The following is an 18,681-nucleotide window of genomic DNA, read 5'->3' on the forward strand; positions in this document are numbered from 1 at the left end:
AGGAAAAAAATCTATGCATCTTGAAACTTAAGAATCAAATACCTCAATGTTGAATAAATGCCTAAAGGATTGTTGGTAGTGTAGGCCTATTGCAAATAATTGGATGGAAAAATGGTTTGGAGAAATTACGACACAAAAAAATTAACAATTTATGTGTTTCAATGTGTCTTTATTTAATCTACAGAAGGTGAAGTATTATCTCTTTTTTAATATTATGTTAAAACTCTGTGTTTCCAGATCTTTAGAGAAAGTGCCGAACAGCAAATGAAAGTAACTAGAAGAGTGCCACAGATAACATGTATCACCAGTGATCCATCGCCAACAGGTATCTGCAAGCTCACATGGCTTTGCTCCTATAAAAAAAAGGTGTCATTAAAATACTACAGAGAATATATACTTTTTCCATCTAAAATGCAATATAATTTTTCAAAATATGAATAAAGATACCTTGTTAAGATGGATTTGAACCCATGAACATATGCTCGAATTAGTAGCTGTGCAGGGGGCATCAACAATAGAATAAGATTTGAAATTGCTGCCATCATTACCTTAAAGAGAAAGAGACATAATTGAATGTGGAACATGAAATGCATATAATGTTTAAACAAATAATGTTGAAACAATGTTATAAAAGAAAAGCCAATGAAACACTATTCCATTGGTGTGAATTGGTAAACCTACCCAAAGCAGGGTTAGAAACGATGTGACTGAGGTCAAATATTTTTTATTAAAAGGAACTCAATAGTTAAGATTGAAGGCATACGAAGTGAAATTGCCCTGAATATTTTTTTATGCTATATTTTGCTTTCATGCCATGAGAGTAAAGAAGAGTTATTAGTCAATCGTATGCATATATTCATGCATCGCCTGGAACGAAATCCTCCATGATATGTTGAGTCTTAAACATGTTTTTCTGCTATACATTCATTCCTAAATTTGAAGATATCAACAACCTTACTCAACAGGGAAAATTCAACATTTAAGATCGGTTCGAACCTGCACTCGAGATCCTTGGTTCGACATATGATGCATAGATCTACATATGAGTATGTTGTTATTCATCACTTACATGTTTCACTTCTGAGCAGCAGGTCTGGAGATCCTATGTTAACAATTACAGCCTTTTGATCGCCAAATGAGGGCTCATGGTAGCGGCAATGTATGGGGATGCTTTTCTTCAGTAATTTTGAACGTTGTCCAACAAGAGTGGCATACAAAAGGGCAGAAAATCCTCCAGTTCTGTGAGCAGGAGCTTCTAGGTTGATGGGTGAATCTAGTAGTATCTAAACAATTGCAAATTAGTTGGCTACATTACATATAATAGAACATAGAAAACATTTTTAATTACACTTAAGTGGATTACGTGTTAGTTATAATTGTTGTTTATATTGAATTACATGGTACTATCTTCATGAAGTTTGTTAAAATATAATAAAGCTTGTAACCTGCAGATGACTGTCACTGTCATTCAGTGTTGCAAGCTGGTATGGATCAACATAGATTCCTCTCGGTAGTTTGTGAACCAACAGAACGTTGAGAACATTCGGAACATCAGGGCTGAACTTGACAGTGGTGACCATCTCCCTGAACACAAAAGGCCAAATACAATATTATATTTAATTAATATGCTTGATTCATCCGCATTAGGGAGAGACATACCTATGGAAACCGTTTCCGTTGCACTCAGTGGACACCAATATTGACTCAAGCCACTGCCTTCCAATGCCACAAATATTTTGATCTTTGTCATCTGAAAAGTAGACCGGGATTGTAAGTACAAAATTATATAATGTATTGTACAATGACGCGTGCTTTTAAAACCGATCTCGTTTTAAGAATTAAATAAATGTTATATATATTTATAGGAAATATGTATATTCATTTCGAACTCAATAGTTTGTCGGGATACCCTAGTTATAATGAATACATTATATAACCCACTCTTCGGCCTCTTCTCTGAACGAAGCATTACGAACCTGCCCATCACATGCTGAAACAAACATACGATCAGATATTTGTCGGCCCGGGGAAACCTTTGAATTCGAACGAATACGTTTGAAAATAACCCTGCGAGAACTTCAATTATTTAAGATAATTTCCAACATGTATACTTCGGTGGGTTTTAAGAAAAAATATATAACATGCCTTGTTGTGTATAGCAATAAGATGTCAATAAATAATTAAAAGTAAAGACGAGTAAAATGATCATTGGAAACCAAAAAGTGAAATAGGAGATATCTAACTAAATCTGTGTCAATCCTGATCCGTTCCATTGGTAAAAGACTGGTCCGGCATCCTCCTTGAATTGTTTACGGAAATCAACAAACATGAAGGACCCTTTTCTGTATGTTGGGCTCTGTATAGATGCCAGATTAAAATAAGGGCCAAAATTATCTTAATTTTTTAATAAAAAGCGCACACGTTGAACTGAATACAAAAGCAAACATATTGATCGGGTTATAATAAATTATGTTACCATTATCACGAACCACTTGTAGTTCAAAAGTATTGCCGTGATCGGGGCCAGCCTTCGCCCTCAGCACATTCTTTTCTAGGATGTAATGTTTCTCGGTTGATACCCCTCAACCTTGCTCTTCGTTTCTTTTGCTCTTAGGTCCGAATGCATGTTTACATTATAGATTAGACTTCCGTTCCGTCCTTAACAAAATTACATAAATGTGTGTGACTTTCTATGAATAATTACTTACTGGTAAACAGTAGGCAGCCAAGGAAACAAGATTACATCGCCACTAAAGTTAAGCTGTGAAGATGTCCTATGAGGCGAAACGATGCGGCGTTCAGTTCAGTCCCCCCGCAATTATTTTACTGTACAAACAAAAAGACACAAAGCAAGTGCGCAAAAGAATAATACCTGTGCGGAACTTCTCTAAATACTCAGGTAGGTCATTCCATGCACCTTCTATTATCATTTGTAAAACAATAAATATGCCATTAGACGCCATGACACAATTTCGATTTCTTTAATCAAGTAGTAGGTGGGACTTTAAATGGTTAATGATAGGCAAGTCATTCAAATGTATATTCTAGAAACGGAAGGATGTAATAATCTATTATTAGGACAATAAATGTATTACCAATCAAATCTTTCTCAGTGTAAATATTGAGTACATTTAAACGTGACGTTTCTTCCTAGACTGTTGCTTGGCTGCTGAAAGACTGAAGAACCATTTTCGGCACAAAGAATACTTGGGAGGTGTTCCATTGAGTCAGTTGAAGAGGCTTCACACAGTACTACGAGATCACATGCAGGGCCACAGTTTGCAGCACAGCCTTGCCTCATTCCAGGTGGACCCTGAAGAAGATCTTAATAAATTAAATGACGATGCCCTGGCCCGCAAGAAAGGGCAAATGGATCAACTATTTGAGCAAAACCGAAGACTCAAGGATGATCCTGATTTTGTTTATGATATAGAAGTGGAATTTTCCCAAAGCGATCAGGAAAAGTGCAGTTGGGATGCAGAGTCGGATGATGGATTTTGAAACCGATCACCCAAATAGGGTTTTGGCCTGAAAAGGCTGATGTCTGTACTTTTACTGAGAATTTACAGATGATTAAATTACGGACATTGTCCCTGTAACAAATGAGACCATATATAAGCAATTCAATATTTATTTGATATAAAATACTGAAGTATAAGAAAAATACAAAATGCTTTGGCTCCTTACATATCAGGGGTACACATAAATAATGGATACTCACAGTAGGAATACAGACAAGCTATTCATTATCATTTTAGTGACCAAAACCTAGCTAACACAATAAATCTCTTTGGAAATAATTCCTCTCAAACCAAAAATTCTTCTTCCCCATGATACAAACGGATACGAAGAGAAATATCTTGTAGATTTGGATGTGATGTACAAAGTTATGGGATGAATTCTAAAACCATGCCTGCATTTCAAACCTCTGTATGGGGAAGTTCAATTCAAAGTGCATTCATACCTCCTATAGTTTGCAAGACACTGACCGACTAATTTAATATATCACATTCACAATACATCCAAGAATGTCACAAGTGATTTTCTTATCATAGTTGTTGTACAGCACATGTAATAAAAAAGCATTCTGGATAGAGGAAAGATTGGTTTACTTTTCTTGTTTGGTTTAAATTGAAAAATAATATATAATACACACTACACTACATTGAATCAGTCAGTTATGCAGTAATATGCATGCCCCAGAGGTAGGTATTTGAAATTCAGACATAAGGTCTTTCCTAGTACAACCAGAATTGTTGTTCAGAATACTGAGTTTCAAGTCATACGTATATTTTCAGCAGGCCTTTATTTAAAAAATAAGATTTATACTTCAAGTATGTCAAAGCAACAATCCGGGATTGAAGTTGATCATTTAGGGGTGGGCGGCACTTAATGGCAAACATATCTAATCATCAAAAACATTTGAAATTTAAGTTTACCTTTCATCTATTGTACATCTGAAATGAAAAAGCTTTATTCATTAATCCAAAAAAAAAAAAAAAAAAAAAACATTTGTGGAAAATGAGCAAACGGACACACAATTATACCCCAATTCCGGACTGGGCTTTAACTAAAAACTTTTTAATGAGGAAAGGATATAGGGAAAATGTATGCATATATATATATATATATATACATATATAACGTTTTTTCTAAATCTATCCTCAATATACATCAATATTATAAAAGTACCCTATCTGAAATCTCACTTTTTCTTCCTATCTTGTGTGCATCTAGGACAAAACCTAAAGGTTTCAGGAAGAAAAAAACAAAAAACAATTAGGCACAAAAACCCATTAATACAAATCCCTTTTGATGTTAAAACATCACATGATATTAATACCACATGAATCAAACGCTGTGCAAAAAGTTCTTACCATTTTCCTTTGGGCTTGGTTGCAAGATCAACACAAGCAAAGTGAAACCATTCTATTGGACACTGCAAATAAAACAAAAGGAGACTTTATTATTATTATACCTTGCTTAATGCACCATTTCAGATCATTTCAATAGATAATCATGTGAAACCTACATCTGGGTTATCACAGCCGATCATCTCGCCATACGACACTTGATGACACAGGCAATAGGTTGGCTCATTGGGATCCACTGGCATGTCTAGAACATCCGATGGCTGCATTGGCAGAAGACCATCACTCAAATCAGGGCTGAAAGAAGAAAAGTAAAGGAAGAGAAAGGCTTCTAAAAGGGAGTTCACATAATACAAGTGAGCCCTAGTACAGATAGTAGATCTGAACAGACATGGAAGAGCACTTACAACACAACAGGTTAACAACCTATATGATAAATATAGTTGAATACTATGTACTATGATATAACGGATACAATGTAAGGCATGTGTGAATAAATTATGTTCGATGATATAGTCAAGCAGTTTTTTCCTTAAGTTCTTACTTATTTTTTATCTTCTTCTTCCTTGGAGAATCTTCATCAGAGCTCTTCCTCCCTCTGCCCCTGGACACACGCTTCTCTCTTAGCCCCCTGGAGTCGGCCTCTGAGTGCGGGAAGAGACACATATAAATCAAGCAGTACAGTTGTGTTGGGCCTGCCTGGATAACAGTTTTAAAAGTTCCAAGCTTACTTTTCAATCCCCTTGCCTCTGGACTCTCATAGCCGCTTACTTCCAGCTTTCCCTTCAGCTCGTTCTCGAACCGTGCCAGATCTGCATCAAGTCTGCGGATGTGTTTGTCCACCTTGAATCAATTAAACAAACCAAAAAAAGTGATTTCCACTACGGTGTTCATGAAGTCACACAACAACATTGGTAAAACCCATTGAAAAATTCTAGTTTATAGAACTGTGTACACAATGTATTGTATATTGTACTGACCATCTCGTAGGTCTGCATAGCAAGCTGGACTTTGTCATCACTAAACTCTTTGCACTTGCTGTATGCATTCTGGATCTTCTGCAGATGTTCCACTCTCTGCACTGAAGCCAAGTTCACCACATTGGCTATGTATTCCTCAGCCAACTTGTCAATCTCTCCTTTTTTCTCTACAGTGCAAATTTCAAAATTTAAAACACTAAATATCCAGACACAAGACACAACTATCAAGGCTGTTAATTTGTCTCTTAATACAACCGTTATAACAAAGGCCAAAACAACAATCATGATCCGGAGCCAAAACGTTGATTTGCACAAATAAGATTGTAATTACAGTCAGTGTTACAATGTTATCGGTGAAACGTTTACCTTCAGTCCTGTTATCCAGGTCCCGCATCAAAGTAAAGTTTCTCTGAAGTTCACATGGCAAGTTCTCAATACCTAGTTGGGCATTCAAGTTTAAACCATGTCAATGTCACTCAATGTTCAGCAGCTTTCCAAGCTGCAGATATTAACACCCAGACTTATTTATATTCTCCATTCATATATTCCACCTTGAGCCGAGAAAATTTGACAAACAAATTAATAAATAACGTACTCTGGGAACACTATGAATCTGAATCTAAAAGCAGCAGCTATCAACACTGTTCATTCTCGATAGGCCTACTTTATGTGGAGTAATGTTACGTATCCCTGATAGTGCAATGCATGTAATTACTTATTTATTGCAATAGACATTATAGTCTTCAGATTGGAAAACAGCAGTATAGTATTACCCCAATGAACGGATGAACCATGAAGAATAGCTTTTTCCAAAGGTTTAAAAAAACACCGACATGTGCGGTTAATATCAGAACACACGTTGCTGGAAGATAACGATGCAATAAACAGTGGACCAGCAGACTAAGCCCAAAGTTAAAGGCAGCTACCAAGAAGTCATGATCTTAAGGTTGCATGTTGTTGCCCACTGCCAAAAAGAAAAGACAATCGTAAAAACATACAAACACAGTAAAACCTAAGGAAGTCTTTAGGATCCAGAATACATTGAAAAGCCTAACTTGTTCAAGTAAACAACATACAAAACAACAGCACTGCTAAAGTACTGTTGCTCGACCACGACCACCTTTGAGGCCTCTGACCCTTGCGTGTGGTGCGGTGTGTTTGTCATGAAGACCTCTCAAAGTGGGGAGAGAGCTTTGCTTTACGCGCCATTCTGAAACATTGATGTTACGCTGAGCTAATGAGGGAACTACAGGAGCTAGTCACAGTAGCATGGCGCTCGGCGCTAGCCTTCCTACCAAAGCTTTACAAGTGGAGTTAAAACGCGGTCAGTTATACGAGGCGTCTAAATGTTATGACTTTGATGATTGGGGATTATTTAGACATACTCACTGTCAAGGTAATGTTCCAAGTATATTGCCGTCGCCATTTCAGAGAAGCACTTTGCTGATACGACGGGCTGCAGAGCAGGCAGGTTGGCGGCGGGGGGAGAAGCGGTGCGCGCGTTTTGCACCCCGGGGTTGACCGCCCGGAAGATCCTTCCTTTAGTTTAAAATTCGATTACGTCTCTTTTAGTTTGAGCTGGTGAGTGGCGATGTGTGATCAACAACCCTCTCTAGAGCGGAAAGCATTTGGGCCAGAAGGAGAAGGGTCACTAATAATACGCAGTGCGTAGCTCCACTAGCACGGATAGCGCCGTTTTAAAATGCGCATGTACGTCATTTGTTAAAACTGATATTTTCATTTTTTACCACGAATTTGAATACAGAGTGTGGTTCAGGTCAGGAGAGGAAAGTGATAATTGATGTTGATGTCGATTATTTACTGGCTCTCGTAGAAGTCGAGCTCCCTTCCCATCGTTGTCACGTGACATAGTGGTGACGTAAACCGGGATCAGCTGAGGTCCCGTCGTTCAAAACAAACACGCGATCCTTTCCCGTTTTGTGTCCGCCTAGGACTTTATGAAAGTACGTCAAACTAGAGCGCTTAATGCAATTGTGGGCTGTTTTCTTAGCTTATACAGAAATGCTGGAATGCTACTTTGATTTCCAATGATGCATACGAAGGACCTCCCGATGTCTTCGACGTAGAATAGCGTTAGTTAGGCTAAACGAAATGGGTCGGCCTACAGTTTATAATAAAGTCATTGTTGTTTTCGTAATGACAACAATATAAACAACTATGTTAACAATCGTATGTATTATTTTCCCTTTAGGTCCTTTGGAGTTTCTACTTCCAGGATGTCGATCGTTAAAAGTGGTTGGCTCCATCGTCAGAGTAAGTAGTGCTAGTCCAATTGGTTTAATATTAAACCTGATGTAAATCACATGTTGACTTTCGATATTTGAGTGCATGATGTTAAAATAGTCTAGTCTCTAGTCTAATCTAGTGTCAATGGTAGATAATGGACATTTTCTGAAAACGGCTTGCTTACCCTAGGCACCATATTGCGTCGATGGAAAAGGAATTGGTTTGACTTGTGGGCCGATGGACGACTCGTGTTCTACGATGACCAAGAACGGCGTGACATGGAGGATGATCTCCACATGAGGGTCGACTGCATTAACATTCGTGGTTCAAAAGCTTGTAAAGGTACATGTCCACTGAACCTGTGTTGTTGTGGTCAGTTTGGACTGCTTAGATGACTCACTTTCATTGGAGTTTTTCCTGTGTTTGTGTGTGCCGCCTATAGATCTGAACCCTCCAGAAGGAAAAGGCTGTGATTCCTTGCTCCAGATAGTTTGTCGAGATGGACGGGTCATCAGCCTCTGTGCAGATAGCTCAGACGATGCTCTGTAAGACGAATCTCTTTAGCAACATCATTCTTTACATAGTATATCACTATTTTCATTGATTAATTGACCCTGCTTTGTCACTTTATGAGTCACCCTCTATGACAATCAAGATAAACCCTTTTAGGAATATGTTGCACCATTTCCGTGTTCTCCCCTTCTCTAGAGCATGGACCATGGCTCTTCAAGATGCTAGAGTTAATGCGGTGAGTTTTCTTGAATTGTTCGGAGTGCTACCCTTCCCAAAAGATGGTCTTCACCTGCAAGAGGTGTACAGGTCTGGCGGTACACTGTACACATATGATGCATGCAATCGTTTTCAAAATCGGTATAGAACTAAAAATGCAGCATTATAATCAACAGTCGGCCAACTCTCTGCCAGATATGAAAAACAATATGCTCAAACTAAGCGCCACTGAAGAATATTAAAATTTCAGCTGAAAAAAACCTAACGTTATCGATATAAGTAACTTAGTATGTAATCATTGTTGGTAACAGGTACAGTTGGATACAGGTGGAATGAACTACTCCAAGGTCTCCATATTTTGACATAAATGTCAAAATATACTAGTGGTGCCCCTGTCCCTTATACAGGGTTGATTAAGAGTTTAATAGCATCGTGTTTTTGTTTATTTTCTTGTTGTAGGTGCTTGCACCTCCCCAGATGGCCTTTGCTCAGGAGGCCATTGCCTCTGCTCCTCCTCCCTATTCAGAATTTGCTGTCCCTCCTCAGGTAAATAGAGTGCGTTAAGGGAGGGGATATGAAACTGTCTTACGTGCATTTACGTTATCATTTAGATTCTTTATTTCCGTTTTTTTCCCTCCCCAGACTTATAATCCATATGGAGAGTATGTTACACCTCCGCCACAGGCTACCCAGATTGTGTACTCTGCTGACGGGCAGCCCTATGCTGTGGCATACCCCTACCAGTACCAGGATCAGTCATACCCCTACCAGTACCAAGGTCAGTCATACCCCTACCAGTACCAAGGTCAGTCATACCCCTACCAGTACCCCACCAGTACCAGGATCAGTCATACCCCTACCAGTACCAGGATCAGTCATACCCCTACCAGTACCAGGATCAGTCATACCCCTACCAGTACCAGGATCAGTCATACCCCTACCAGTACCAGGATCAGTCATACCCCTACCAGTACCAGGATCAGTCATACCCCTACCAGTACCAGGATCAGTCATACCCCTACCAGTACCAGGATCAGTCATATCCCTACCAGTACCAGGATCAGTCATACCCCTACCAGTACCAGGATCAGTCATACCCCTACCAGTACCAGGATCAGTCATACCCCTACCAGTACCAGGATCAGTCATACCCCTACCAGTACCAGGATCAGTCATACCCCTACCAGTACCAGGATCAGTCATACCCCTACCAGTACCAGGATCAGTCATACCCCTACCAGTACTAAGGTCAGTCATACCCCTACCAGTACCAGGATCAGTAATACCCCTACTACCAGTACCAGGATCAGTCGTACCCCTACCAGTACCAAGGTCAGACATACCCCTACTAGTAACAAGGACATACCCCTTGGGTTTCTAAATACACTTGTATACACTTCATATCACCGCTCACTAACTTTATTAAGGTAAAATGGTTATTGGGAGTGTTTTTGGAAAAATGGTGGTTAGGGTTAGTTGTATCATTATCCAGGGGAGCGGCTGTTTCTTTTATCTTCACTTAAAAAAGTTTATGCAAGAAAATAAAATAATATTTTCCTGCCGTTTCCTTAAAGGACACATATTATGACGTTTTCCCAACAAGTAAACATAGTGTTTGAGTTCCAGGAATCAAGATTTTGAAGCTGGATATAGCTTTTAGGAAAAAAAATCTCGCCAACCGCTATTCCCTCTGTTTCAGTCACTTCAGCATGCGCTGTTTCTGGTGTCTGTAGCTTTAATGCAAATGAGCTGCTGCCCATTGACCAATGAGCTGCTGCCCATTGACCAATGAGCTGTCAAACTGAACCACAGCATGAAGGAGAAGGAGTGGCAAAGTCACGCCTCTTCCTTTAGAGCCCATGGGAACTATGAGATTGAAAAATATGAATGGGTTTCAATGGAGAGAAAGTAATTATTTTCTGGTCCCAGTCTTTATATGCCCTGGATTACACACATGTTGTTTGAGGATTTAAATGATAATTTTTCATGCAAAGAAAACTAAAAAATTTCACAAAGAAGTTTGATAATGTTAGGTTTTGTGTGAGGCCGCTTGGTGAACTACAGCTCTTTGCTGCTCTTGACGTGAGTGACATACGTCACCACCCGCACTTGGGACTCCGGGACAGATATGGCATCTCTCTGCTCCACTTCACCGCTTTTTTCTAAGGGGAGGATAAAAGCATTGAAAGAGATGAAAACCATTATAAGTTCGGGCATGTGGAGAGTTTCACATATGCCGATGGGGAGATAGTCGGTCTTGTCAACGCCAGTCGCAGGGAGCGTGACGTCACATGCGAGACGTGTAGTCTTTCTCATTGTGTTTTCTCTACAGCCTTTAACCGAACAATTGCACAATAATTATCATTTAAATCCACAAACAACATATGTGTAATCCGGGGCATATAAAGACTGGACCAGAAGATAATTACTTTCTCTCCATTGAAACCCATTCATATTTTTCGATCTCATAGGTACCATGGGCTCTACCGGAAAGGGCGTGACTTCGCCACTCTATTGTCGCCGTTGGCGGAGCTCTATAGAGTGGCGAAGTCACGCCCCTTCCGGTAGAGCTCATGGGACCTATGGCTGAATCCGAATACTTAGTACATACTATTTCTGTTCAGTGTCTACTACTTGACGGTACTACACAGTGTAGTACGGTCTACAGCTATGAGTAGAACGCCTCCGAACGCTTCCGAACATCGCCAAAACTCCACCGGAGAAATTACCTTGATAAGTTACCTGTTTTCCGTCTTGTCATCGTTGCTATTAAATTAAAAATGTCTCTTTTTACTTAATTGCATACTTTACTATTTTACTCTTTTTAATGTCTCTTTTTTTCGCCGCTTTCTACAACGTCTTTCTGGTGATGTCGGGTCAGCCATCTCTTCTTCGTTCGTTACCAGACTCCGGTTGAATTGTGGGATAGCTTAGTGAACTCCGCGGTTTACTTTGGCGGTAGTACGCATTCGGAAACGTCTTCCGTACTACACAATGCATACTGAGCATTCGGACGCGCTATATTTTTGGCGTACTACAAAATGCATACTATATAGTAGTCAAGTATGAGTATTTGGATTCAGCCTATGAGATCGAAAAATATGAATGGGTGTCAATGGAGAGAATCTGGTCCCAGTCTTTATATGCCCTGGATTACACATATGTTGTTTGTGGATTTAAATTATAATTTTTCATGCAAAGAAAACTAAAAATGTTCGTGAAGAAGTTTGATCATTTTAGGTTTTATGTGAGGCCGCTTTGTGAACTACAGCTCTTCGCTGCTCTCGACGCATATGATATACGTCACCACACCCGCATTTGGAACTCGGCACAGAGATGGGAGATGGCACATAGAGATGGCACATAACTAAAACTCTCCACATGCCCCGACTTATAGTGGTTTTCACCTCTTTCTATGCTTTTATCGCCTTGAAAAAAAAGTGGTGAAGTGGAGCAGAGAGATCGCCATCTCTGTGCCGAGTTCCAAGTGCGGGTGTGGGACGTATATCATATGCGTCGAGAGCAGCGAAGAGCTGTAGTTCACAAAGCGGCCTCACATAAAACCTAAAATTATCAAACTTCTTCACGAACATTTTTAGTCTTCTTTGCATGAAAAATTATCATTTAAATCCACAAACAACATATGTGTAATCCAGGGCATATAAAGACTGGGACCAGAAAATAATTATTTTCTCTCCATTGACACCCATTCATATTTTCCGATCTCATAGGTCCCATGAGCTCTACCGGAAGGGGCGTGACTTCGCCACTCCATATCTATATAATATAATATAATATAATATAATATAATATAATATAATATAATATAATATAATATATAATCATAATAATAACATTACATATGGGTATTTATATAATATTATATCTAATATCACTGCCAAAAGTTATGTGCGCCTCGGATGATATTATGAATAATAAAGACTGTGTCTGACGGATCTTCCACAACAAGTAAAGACTCGTAGGGGGGCATATCTCAGGATTCTCAGCCACGGTTGAGAAGAATTGGGGGAAAGGAACTTTGGCCTTGACTCTCTGAAGTCCATGAACCGCGACATGGAGGAGAAAGGGATTCTACTCCGGGAGCTGAGCTGCCGGACTGTCGCCGAGCTCCCCGCGCCGGAGCTGCCTGATTGCCGCCGAGCTCCTCCCGCCGGACCTGTCAGCTTCGGCGGCAGTTCAGCTCCCGGAGTACACCCGCCGGAGCAGCCGGAAAGCTTCGGCGGCAGATCAGCTCCAGGAGTACACCGCCGGAGCTGCTGGACTGCCGTCGGCGCTCGGACGGCTTCGACGGCTGTGGTATCATAATGCGGGTTATGACAAAAAATAACCGTAAGCCCATAACCAGAACCCCCTGTGTGTGTGTTCAGCAGGAGTCTACCCATCTCACCAGGCGGTGAACCATGTCATCGTTCAGGAGCGCCAGCGCGACGACACCGGCGATGTGGCATTGGGCATGCTTGCCGGTGCGGCGACCGGATTGGCAATCGGCTCTCTGTTCTCCGTCTTCTAGTGTCTTCCATTGCTTGCTTGCACAAACTACAGTAATAGCATATGTATTCTGATATGATATCGTAGCTTCCTCCCCCATAGAGATTCAAAACTACTTTGAAGTCTCAAATGTTAGGCATGTTTGTTATGTGCCAGTGAAATAACCTTTATGTGTCTTTACCAAAGGCTTCTTATATATATTCTCATATAACACTATTAGCACTTTAAAAAAACAACATAATTGTTGTGGCAGATCCTCTGTCTCTTTATTTAAAATGAAATTGAATGTATTCTAAAGATTCATAGAATAGGAAAAATGTTGAGGAAAGACGTCATTTCAGGTTAAATTACGTTTCAGGTTCTCTTTACCATGTTTATTGGTTGAAGCCATTTAAAAGTTACTGTTTATTTGAGTAACTTGATGTTTTTCTGTTGCATACCAAACCGATTTATACAGCTTTGATTTATTTTTACATGTATTATATGTCTGGAGGCAAAAATAAGAAAATGGCATGAATTATTAATTATGTTCATCTTGAGGCATCAGTTCATGGTCGTATCATCTGATGTCATCATTGTGAAGTCAAACCATTTAATTTAGACTTCACTGTGTGAAAAGGGAATTCACTCTTCTGGACTACTTTAACTGCATGCCATATTTCTTCATGTATTTTCTGCTGGCCACTGGTGATTCACTCTTTACTGATTTTCAGACGTATGACATAATGTATTTGTTTTGGTAGAAATTGTATGTGCAAATATATCAGGTAATAGTTACACTTTTGCTATTCTTCACTTAGCCTCAATACGTCCTGCACTCCCAAGTGGCTTGGTAAAATGATTGCCATACCTGTTCTCTATATGAACTGCCTATATCCACACCTATTGTTAAATTGTGTCAAGCACAAACTTTTCAATGCAGCATCTTTTTACATCATCAGCCAATAGGAGTAGGCCTGTCTATTGCAATTCTTTAGTGCTTTAGTTCACATAACTAATAATTGGTCTTTCATCCATTCCTTTAATTGATATCCATACATCTTTCTACTTTTAATCACCTGCATTTACCTTCATTTAGCAAGGAAGTGTATTTTAACTATTAAATATATTCATAATAATATTAAAACTGTTTCCCACAGTCACTTTATTTGTATTCATGATGAAACGCTCCCATTAAAATCCAAAAAGTAGGGAAAGATGTAACAATGCAACTCATTCCTTTTTAAATAAATATAAACAGTGAAAACTCAAACCCTTAATAATGCATAGATTAAGAAATCCCCAAAATAGACATATATAACAAAGATAGTAAATAACCCTGAGTGTTTGAGAGAACAAAAAATCGAATTATTTAATTTGATTGTATGCCTAAATCAGTCAACATATTTTTAACTAATGAGTGCAATTTAATTTTTCACCACTTAGCCCAGTTAATAACGGTATAATATATATATATATATCGCAGTTTATAAAGCTATCATGTCTGCAAATGTTCCTTTCATTATTGAAAAACATGAATGTGTCCCAAGCTGAACTGAACAAGAGTAAAAAAATGGATTTGATGTATTCCCCACCCCTGTGCAATATAATTCTCCAGCCACTGAAGAAGAGTTAAATGCTCGTAAGCAAAGGCAAAATTGAGTGTTTATCTAAAGGCATTAAAACATTCTTCATTAGTAAAAAAAAAAACATGGTTGAATCCCATGTAAAAGTAAATTAAAGTAAAGTTACTAATGGTGATGAGTTACATAATTGCATCACAAACATGGAGGATAGACAGTTCTAGTGGATATACAAAAAATATATATTCAGAGGAAAGATTTGGCGAGAGTCCAGTGTGAGCGTTGTTAGCCTTCTTGACCAAAGTCTTCTGTAAACTTGGTCAGCTTCTCCAAATCCTGGTCGTTCACTGTTGGTTTGGTGCTGGCCAGTGACCGAAGCATGTCATCCTATGCACAATATGACCCGTCGGAAAGCACACAAACAATTAAAATGCGTTCTACTGTTATGGGAAAATCAGAGAACAGTCATAGAGAACATATTTGAGATTATTATTGAGAACATAAACATGACAAGGAGACTTGACATTTCCTGGTCAACGTACCCTTCATCTCCATCAAATCAAACCAAGACAATCAGACAAAGAGCAGCATCAATTCATACCATGCAAACAACGGGCTCCAGAAGTTTCTCTCCAGGAACTTCCATCCAGGTCATGGTAATAGCGTCACGATCACCAGGGGAGCATGGGGTCAGAAGATCTTCAACGACCGTGTCTGGGTTGTTCCAGGAGGACCCTCGCACCTTTGTGTGGGAAAGAAGTTTGAGAGATAACGGTAACTAATGCATGCTACCAAGGCATGATTGTTAAAAAAAAACACACAATCATTCTCGTATTTGAGGCGTGGTTTACGATTGTCCAGAGCCGTTTATTGGGTGCTACGAATGTCTATCATATGAGTCTGTACGTAGCTCACAGCCAATCGTATAAATTATACCAGATGAGGTATGTAGAGCGACAGAAATTTGAGGAGGGAGAAGACGATGGGTGTGTCGCATAGACGTCGTCATCGTCCTGCCATCCCTCCCCGTTCTGTGATTGGTTCCCTATCTCAGGCGAAAATCGGATACATGGAATCCAGGCTGCCTAGCAGCGCAAAATGAAATTGCGCACAAGGCAGCATGGGTATACCCAGGCTACTGGTTGGCTATTCTTTGGCTCAAAGGCAAATGTACCTTTTTGAAGTGAGTTGCCATCTGAACCTTGCGGACGGGCTGCATGAGGGCGTCCCGGACGATGATGCTGACGTCGGCCCCGGAGTAGCCTTGCGTCTTTTGGCCCAGCTGCACGAAGTCTGCTTCAGTCAGGTTGGTGGGGGTGGCGCCCAGATGCAGCTTGAACATGAAGGTACGGGCGTGCTCCTCAGGCAGAGGGATGTAAATACGCTTCTCAAACCTACAATCATGCCGCAATTCAAATGACCCACATTAAATCACACTGGACCTGGCACACACACTCAGAGTTACTTTTTTTCGCCTTAAGGATAAAATATGTTTTTTAAGGTAGCATGAGAATTTAATTATGTAATGACCCTACCTTCTCCTTATGGCAGAGTCAAGTGTCCACGGTATATTAGTGGCTCCCAGAACCAGGACTCCATCATTATCATTTCCAACACCTGCAATCATAGAGAACAGCGTTTCGATGTTTCGCACTAGATCAAACTTTGAGGTCAGACGTTGACATGCACCTGAGAGCTTCTTCCTACTAACCCTGCATCTGCACCAGGAACTCAGTCTTGATCCGGCGCGCCGCCTCACTCTCGTTCTCACTCCTCGAGCCGCACAGAGAGTCGATCTCGTCGATGAAAATGATGGATGGCTTGTGTTCTCTTGCCAAGGAAAACAGATTCTTCACCAACCTAATGGGAAGAACGAGGACAGAAGTTCAGACAAAAAAAAGAGTAGTTTAGTGTTCTTTTTTTGTGGTTTTGTATTTATTGTGTGTTTGGCAATTTGGCCCTCACTTTTCACTCTCTCCCAGCCACTTTGACACCAGGTCGGAGGAGGAGATGGAGAAGAAGGTGGAGTTGTTGGCCTCAGTGGCCACAGCCTTGGCTAGGTAAGACTTACCCGTACCTGGAGGCCCAAACAATAGGATCCCTCTCCAGGGAGTTCTCTTTCCTGGACAGAAGATCAAGAAATTAAAATAAAAAAGGAAGCCAGCGAATATGGTCATAACCTAAGAAAATGAAAGTTGTTTGTATGGTTTCAGTGCAGAGTACCATTTTTGTATTTGAAAGTTACAATCGATAACAAAAAAACATAGTTTGCAAGTTAAGATTTTTCAAATATCAATATTGAAGCATATAGCCACTATATCAAATTCACTACACATTAATTCAGTATTGTAACAGTTGTGTTACTTTTTCGTACCTGTGAAGAGATGGGGAAATTTAATGGGCAGTATGACAGCTTCCTTCAGAGCTTCCTTGGCACCCTCGAGCCCTGCAACATCATCCCACTTGATGTTCGGCTTCTCCATGACGATGGCACCTGGAAGATTAGGACAGCCTCAAAACACACGTAGTGGTACTTCATGCTTTTAGTACAAATGATGAAAGACAGCATGACTGCACTATTTCACATGTGAGATTAGATATGTTAATTAATTTAGTTGAATGGTCACCTGACAGCTGATTCTGGAACTTTTTCTTCTCCTGATCGTCACCCCCACCATCACTCTCGTTCCTAAGAGAACAAAAAAAAACTTCTAGGATGGTTTCTTCTTAATTTTTTATTTACAGCCAACAAGTTAAAAATACATCTAAATTATGAATGTCACTGAGAAAATGGTTGCGTTTGCATCATTAAATAAATAGTCATTAGCGGCTATTGCTCCTGCTATGGATTAAGCAATCCTTTTGGCTCTCTCACCCTTTGTCATCAGACTGGGACTCTTTGACTGGCTTGGATGGGGGAGCCTTCTCTTTCTTACTAAGGTATTCCTTCAGCTGCTCAGCTCGGTCAAGATACTCCTTACACTTGTTCCTGATGCTAATCTTTGCTTTGTCACCGTGCGCATCGTCTAAATTGAGAAGACAAAATAAAACCAAAATATAATAATGATGCATTTCCACAGGTAATAAACATGACGTTACGGTATTCAGACTTCAATTATATCGGATTATAAATTAGTTACTCACACTTGACAACATGGAGGAAGTATTGCACTGAATGCTCATACAATCGAAGGGCTTCCTCATAGTTTTTGGCTTTGTCCTCCTCTGATGCCTTGGATGCAAGATCTATAGCTTTCTGCAAATAAATGGAGAAGAAAGATATGACAAAATCAACAACCCCAAAGTTCTGTTTATTGTACTATTGACGTGTGTTAAAATGGCCGAATAATAAAACATTGGTTTCATGATCATCAAAGTACCATGACTGGATCTCATATATCACCATTTATATTAATTAAATAGTTCGTTTGGTGGTGGCCCTCGTCTTACGTAACCTAAAGTTGACTTCTATACTCATCTAAGTTTTCACTCACCTGCAGCGATGAGCCAGCCATGGGTGTAACCGCGTCGGTCAAAATGTAGGTAACTAGTTTAACTTGACGTTTATTATTTTAAATCACCTACGTATTATTATTTGTACCACTGTCGGTCCTTTCTGACAGTTTGGTTAGACAGCAGACGGCATAAAAAAAACAAAGCCGATAAGTTGTTTTCTCTTCCGCATTAGCATTGATCTGAACTTCCGTGAATCACACGTGACATTGTTATTTTGTCCGTCGTCTATCCATTGTCAACAGTGGGCGTGCTCATGTCTGGGCGTTG

General features: G+C 39.8%; 5 protein-coding genes across 12 annotated transcripts; 2 read left to right on the plus strand and 3 right to left on the minus strand.

The window, feature by feature from the left end:
• Positions 1-139: 139 nt before the first annotated feature.
• Positions 140-2,626, minus strand: pigx (phosphatidylinositol glycan anchor biosynthesis, class X). Its single transcript, XM_056603261.1, has 7 exons — positions 2,609-2,626; positions 2,477-2,567; positions 1,660-1,750; positions 1,446-1,584; positions 1,070-1,283; positions 448-548; positions 140-353 (listed from the first exon to the last, which is right to left on the minus strand). The coding sequence occupies exons 1-7, from the start codon at positions 2,624-2,626 to the stop codon at positions 213-215; spliced, it is 795 nt and encodes a 264-aa protein (XP_056459236.1). The 3' UTR covers positions 140-212.
• ing5a (inhibitor of growth family, member 5a) lies at positions 2,483-7,756 on the minus strand. The gene is made up of 8 exons (XM_056604580.1): positions 7,241-7,756; positions 6,218-6,289; positions 5,852-6,018; positions 5,603-5,714; positions 5,416-5,515; positions 5,033-5,168; positions 4,878-4,939; positions 2,483-4,745 (listed from the first exon to the last, which is right to left on the minus strand). The coding sequence occupies exons 1-8, from the start codon at positions 7,275-7,277 to the stop codon at positions 4,706-4,708; spliced, it is 726 nt and encodes a 241-aa protein (XP_056460555.1). The 5' UTR covers positions 7,278-7,756; the 3' UTR covers positions 2,483-4,705.
• cep19 (centrosomal protein 19) lies at positions 2,770-5,411 on the plus strand. The gene is made up of 2 exons (XM_056604598.1): positions 2,770-2,899; positions 3,155-5,411. Exons 1-2 carry the CDS (start codon positions 2,770-2,772, stop codon positions 3,499-3,501), a joined length of 477 nt encoding a protein of 158 aa, XP_056460573.1. The 3' UTR covers positions 3,502-5,411.
• plekhb2 (pleckstrin homology domain containing, family B (evectins) member 2) lies at positions 7,072-14,771 on the plus strand. 8 transcript variants are annotated; one of them, XM_056604582.1, is made up of 8 exons: positions 7,072-7,175; positions 8,064-8,125; positions 8,288-8,440; positions 8,541-8,643; positions 8,807-8,846; positions 9,287-9,373; positions 9,470-9,632; positions 13,219-14,771. In XM_056604582.1, exons 2-8 carry the CDS (start codon positions 8,089-8,091, stop codon positions 13,356-13,358), a joined length of 723 nt encoding a protein of 240 aa, XP_056460557.1. In that variant the 5' UTR covers positions 7,072-7,175; positions 8,064-8,088; the 3' UTR covers positions 13,359-14,771. The 8 variants fall into 8 exon arrangements, with proteins under 8 accessions (XP_056460557.1, XP_056460558.1, XP_056460563.1 ...); XM_056604583.1 differs by having other exon boundaries at positions 7,074-7,247; XM_056604588.1 differs by having other exon boundaries at positions 7,077-7,247; positions 9,470-9,605; positions 13,219-14,768.
• On the minus strand, positions 14,383-18,616 carry LOC130393817 (vacuolar protein sorting-associated protein 4B-like). Its single transcript, XM_056604563.1, has 11 exons — positions 18,393-18,616; positions 18,043-18,154; positions 17,774-17,924; positions 17,526-17,587; positions 17,273-17,392; positions 16,864-17,020; positions 16,610-16,758; positions 16,434-16,515; positions 16,073-16,292; positions 15,500-15,640; positions 14,383-15,285 (listed from the first exon to the last, which is right to left on the minus strand). The coding sequence occupies exons 1-11, from the start codon at positions 18,411-18,413 to the stop codon at positions 15,184-15,186; spliced, it is 1,317 nt and encodes a 438-aa protein (XP_056460538.1). The 5' UTR covers positions 18,414-18,616; the 3' UTR covers positions 14,383-15,183.
• Positions 18,617-18,681: the final 65 nt, after the last annotated feature.

This window comes from Gadus chalcogrammus, chromosome 12 (genome assembly GCF_026213295.1).
Source record: "Gadus chalcogrammus isolate NIFS_2021 chromosome 12, NIFS_Gcha_1.0, whole genome shotgun sequence".
Classification (NCBI taxonomy): domain Eukaryota; kingdom Metazoa; phylum Chordata; class Actinopteri; order Gadiformes; family Gadidae; genus Gadus; species Gadus chalcogrammus.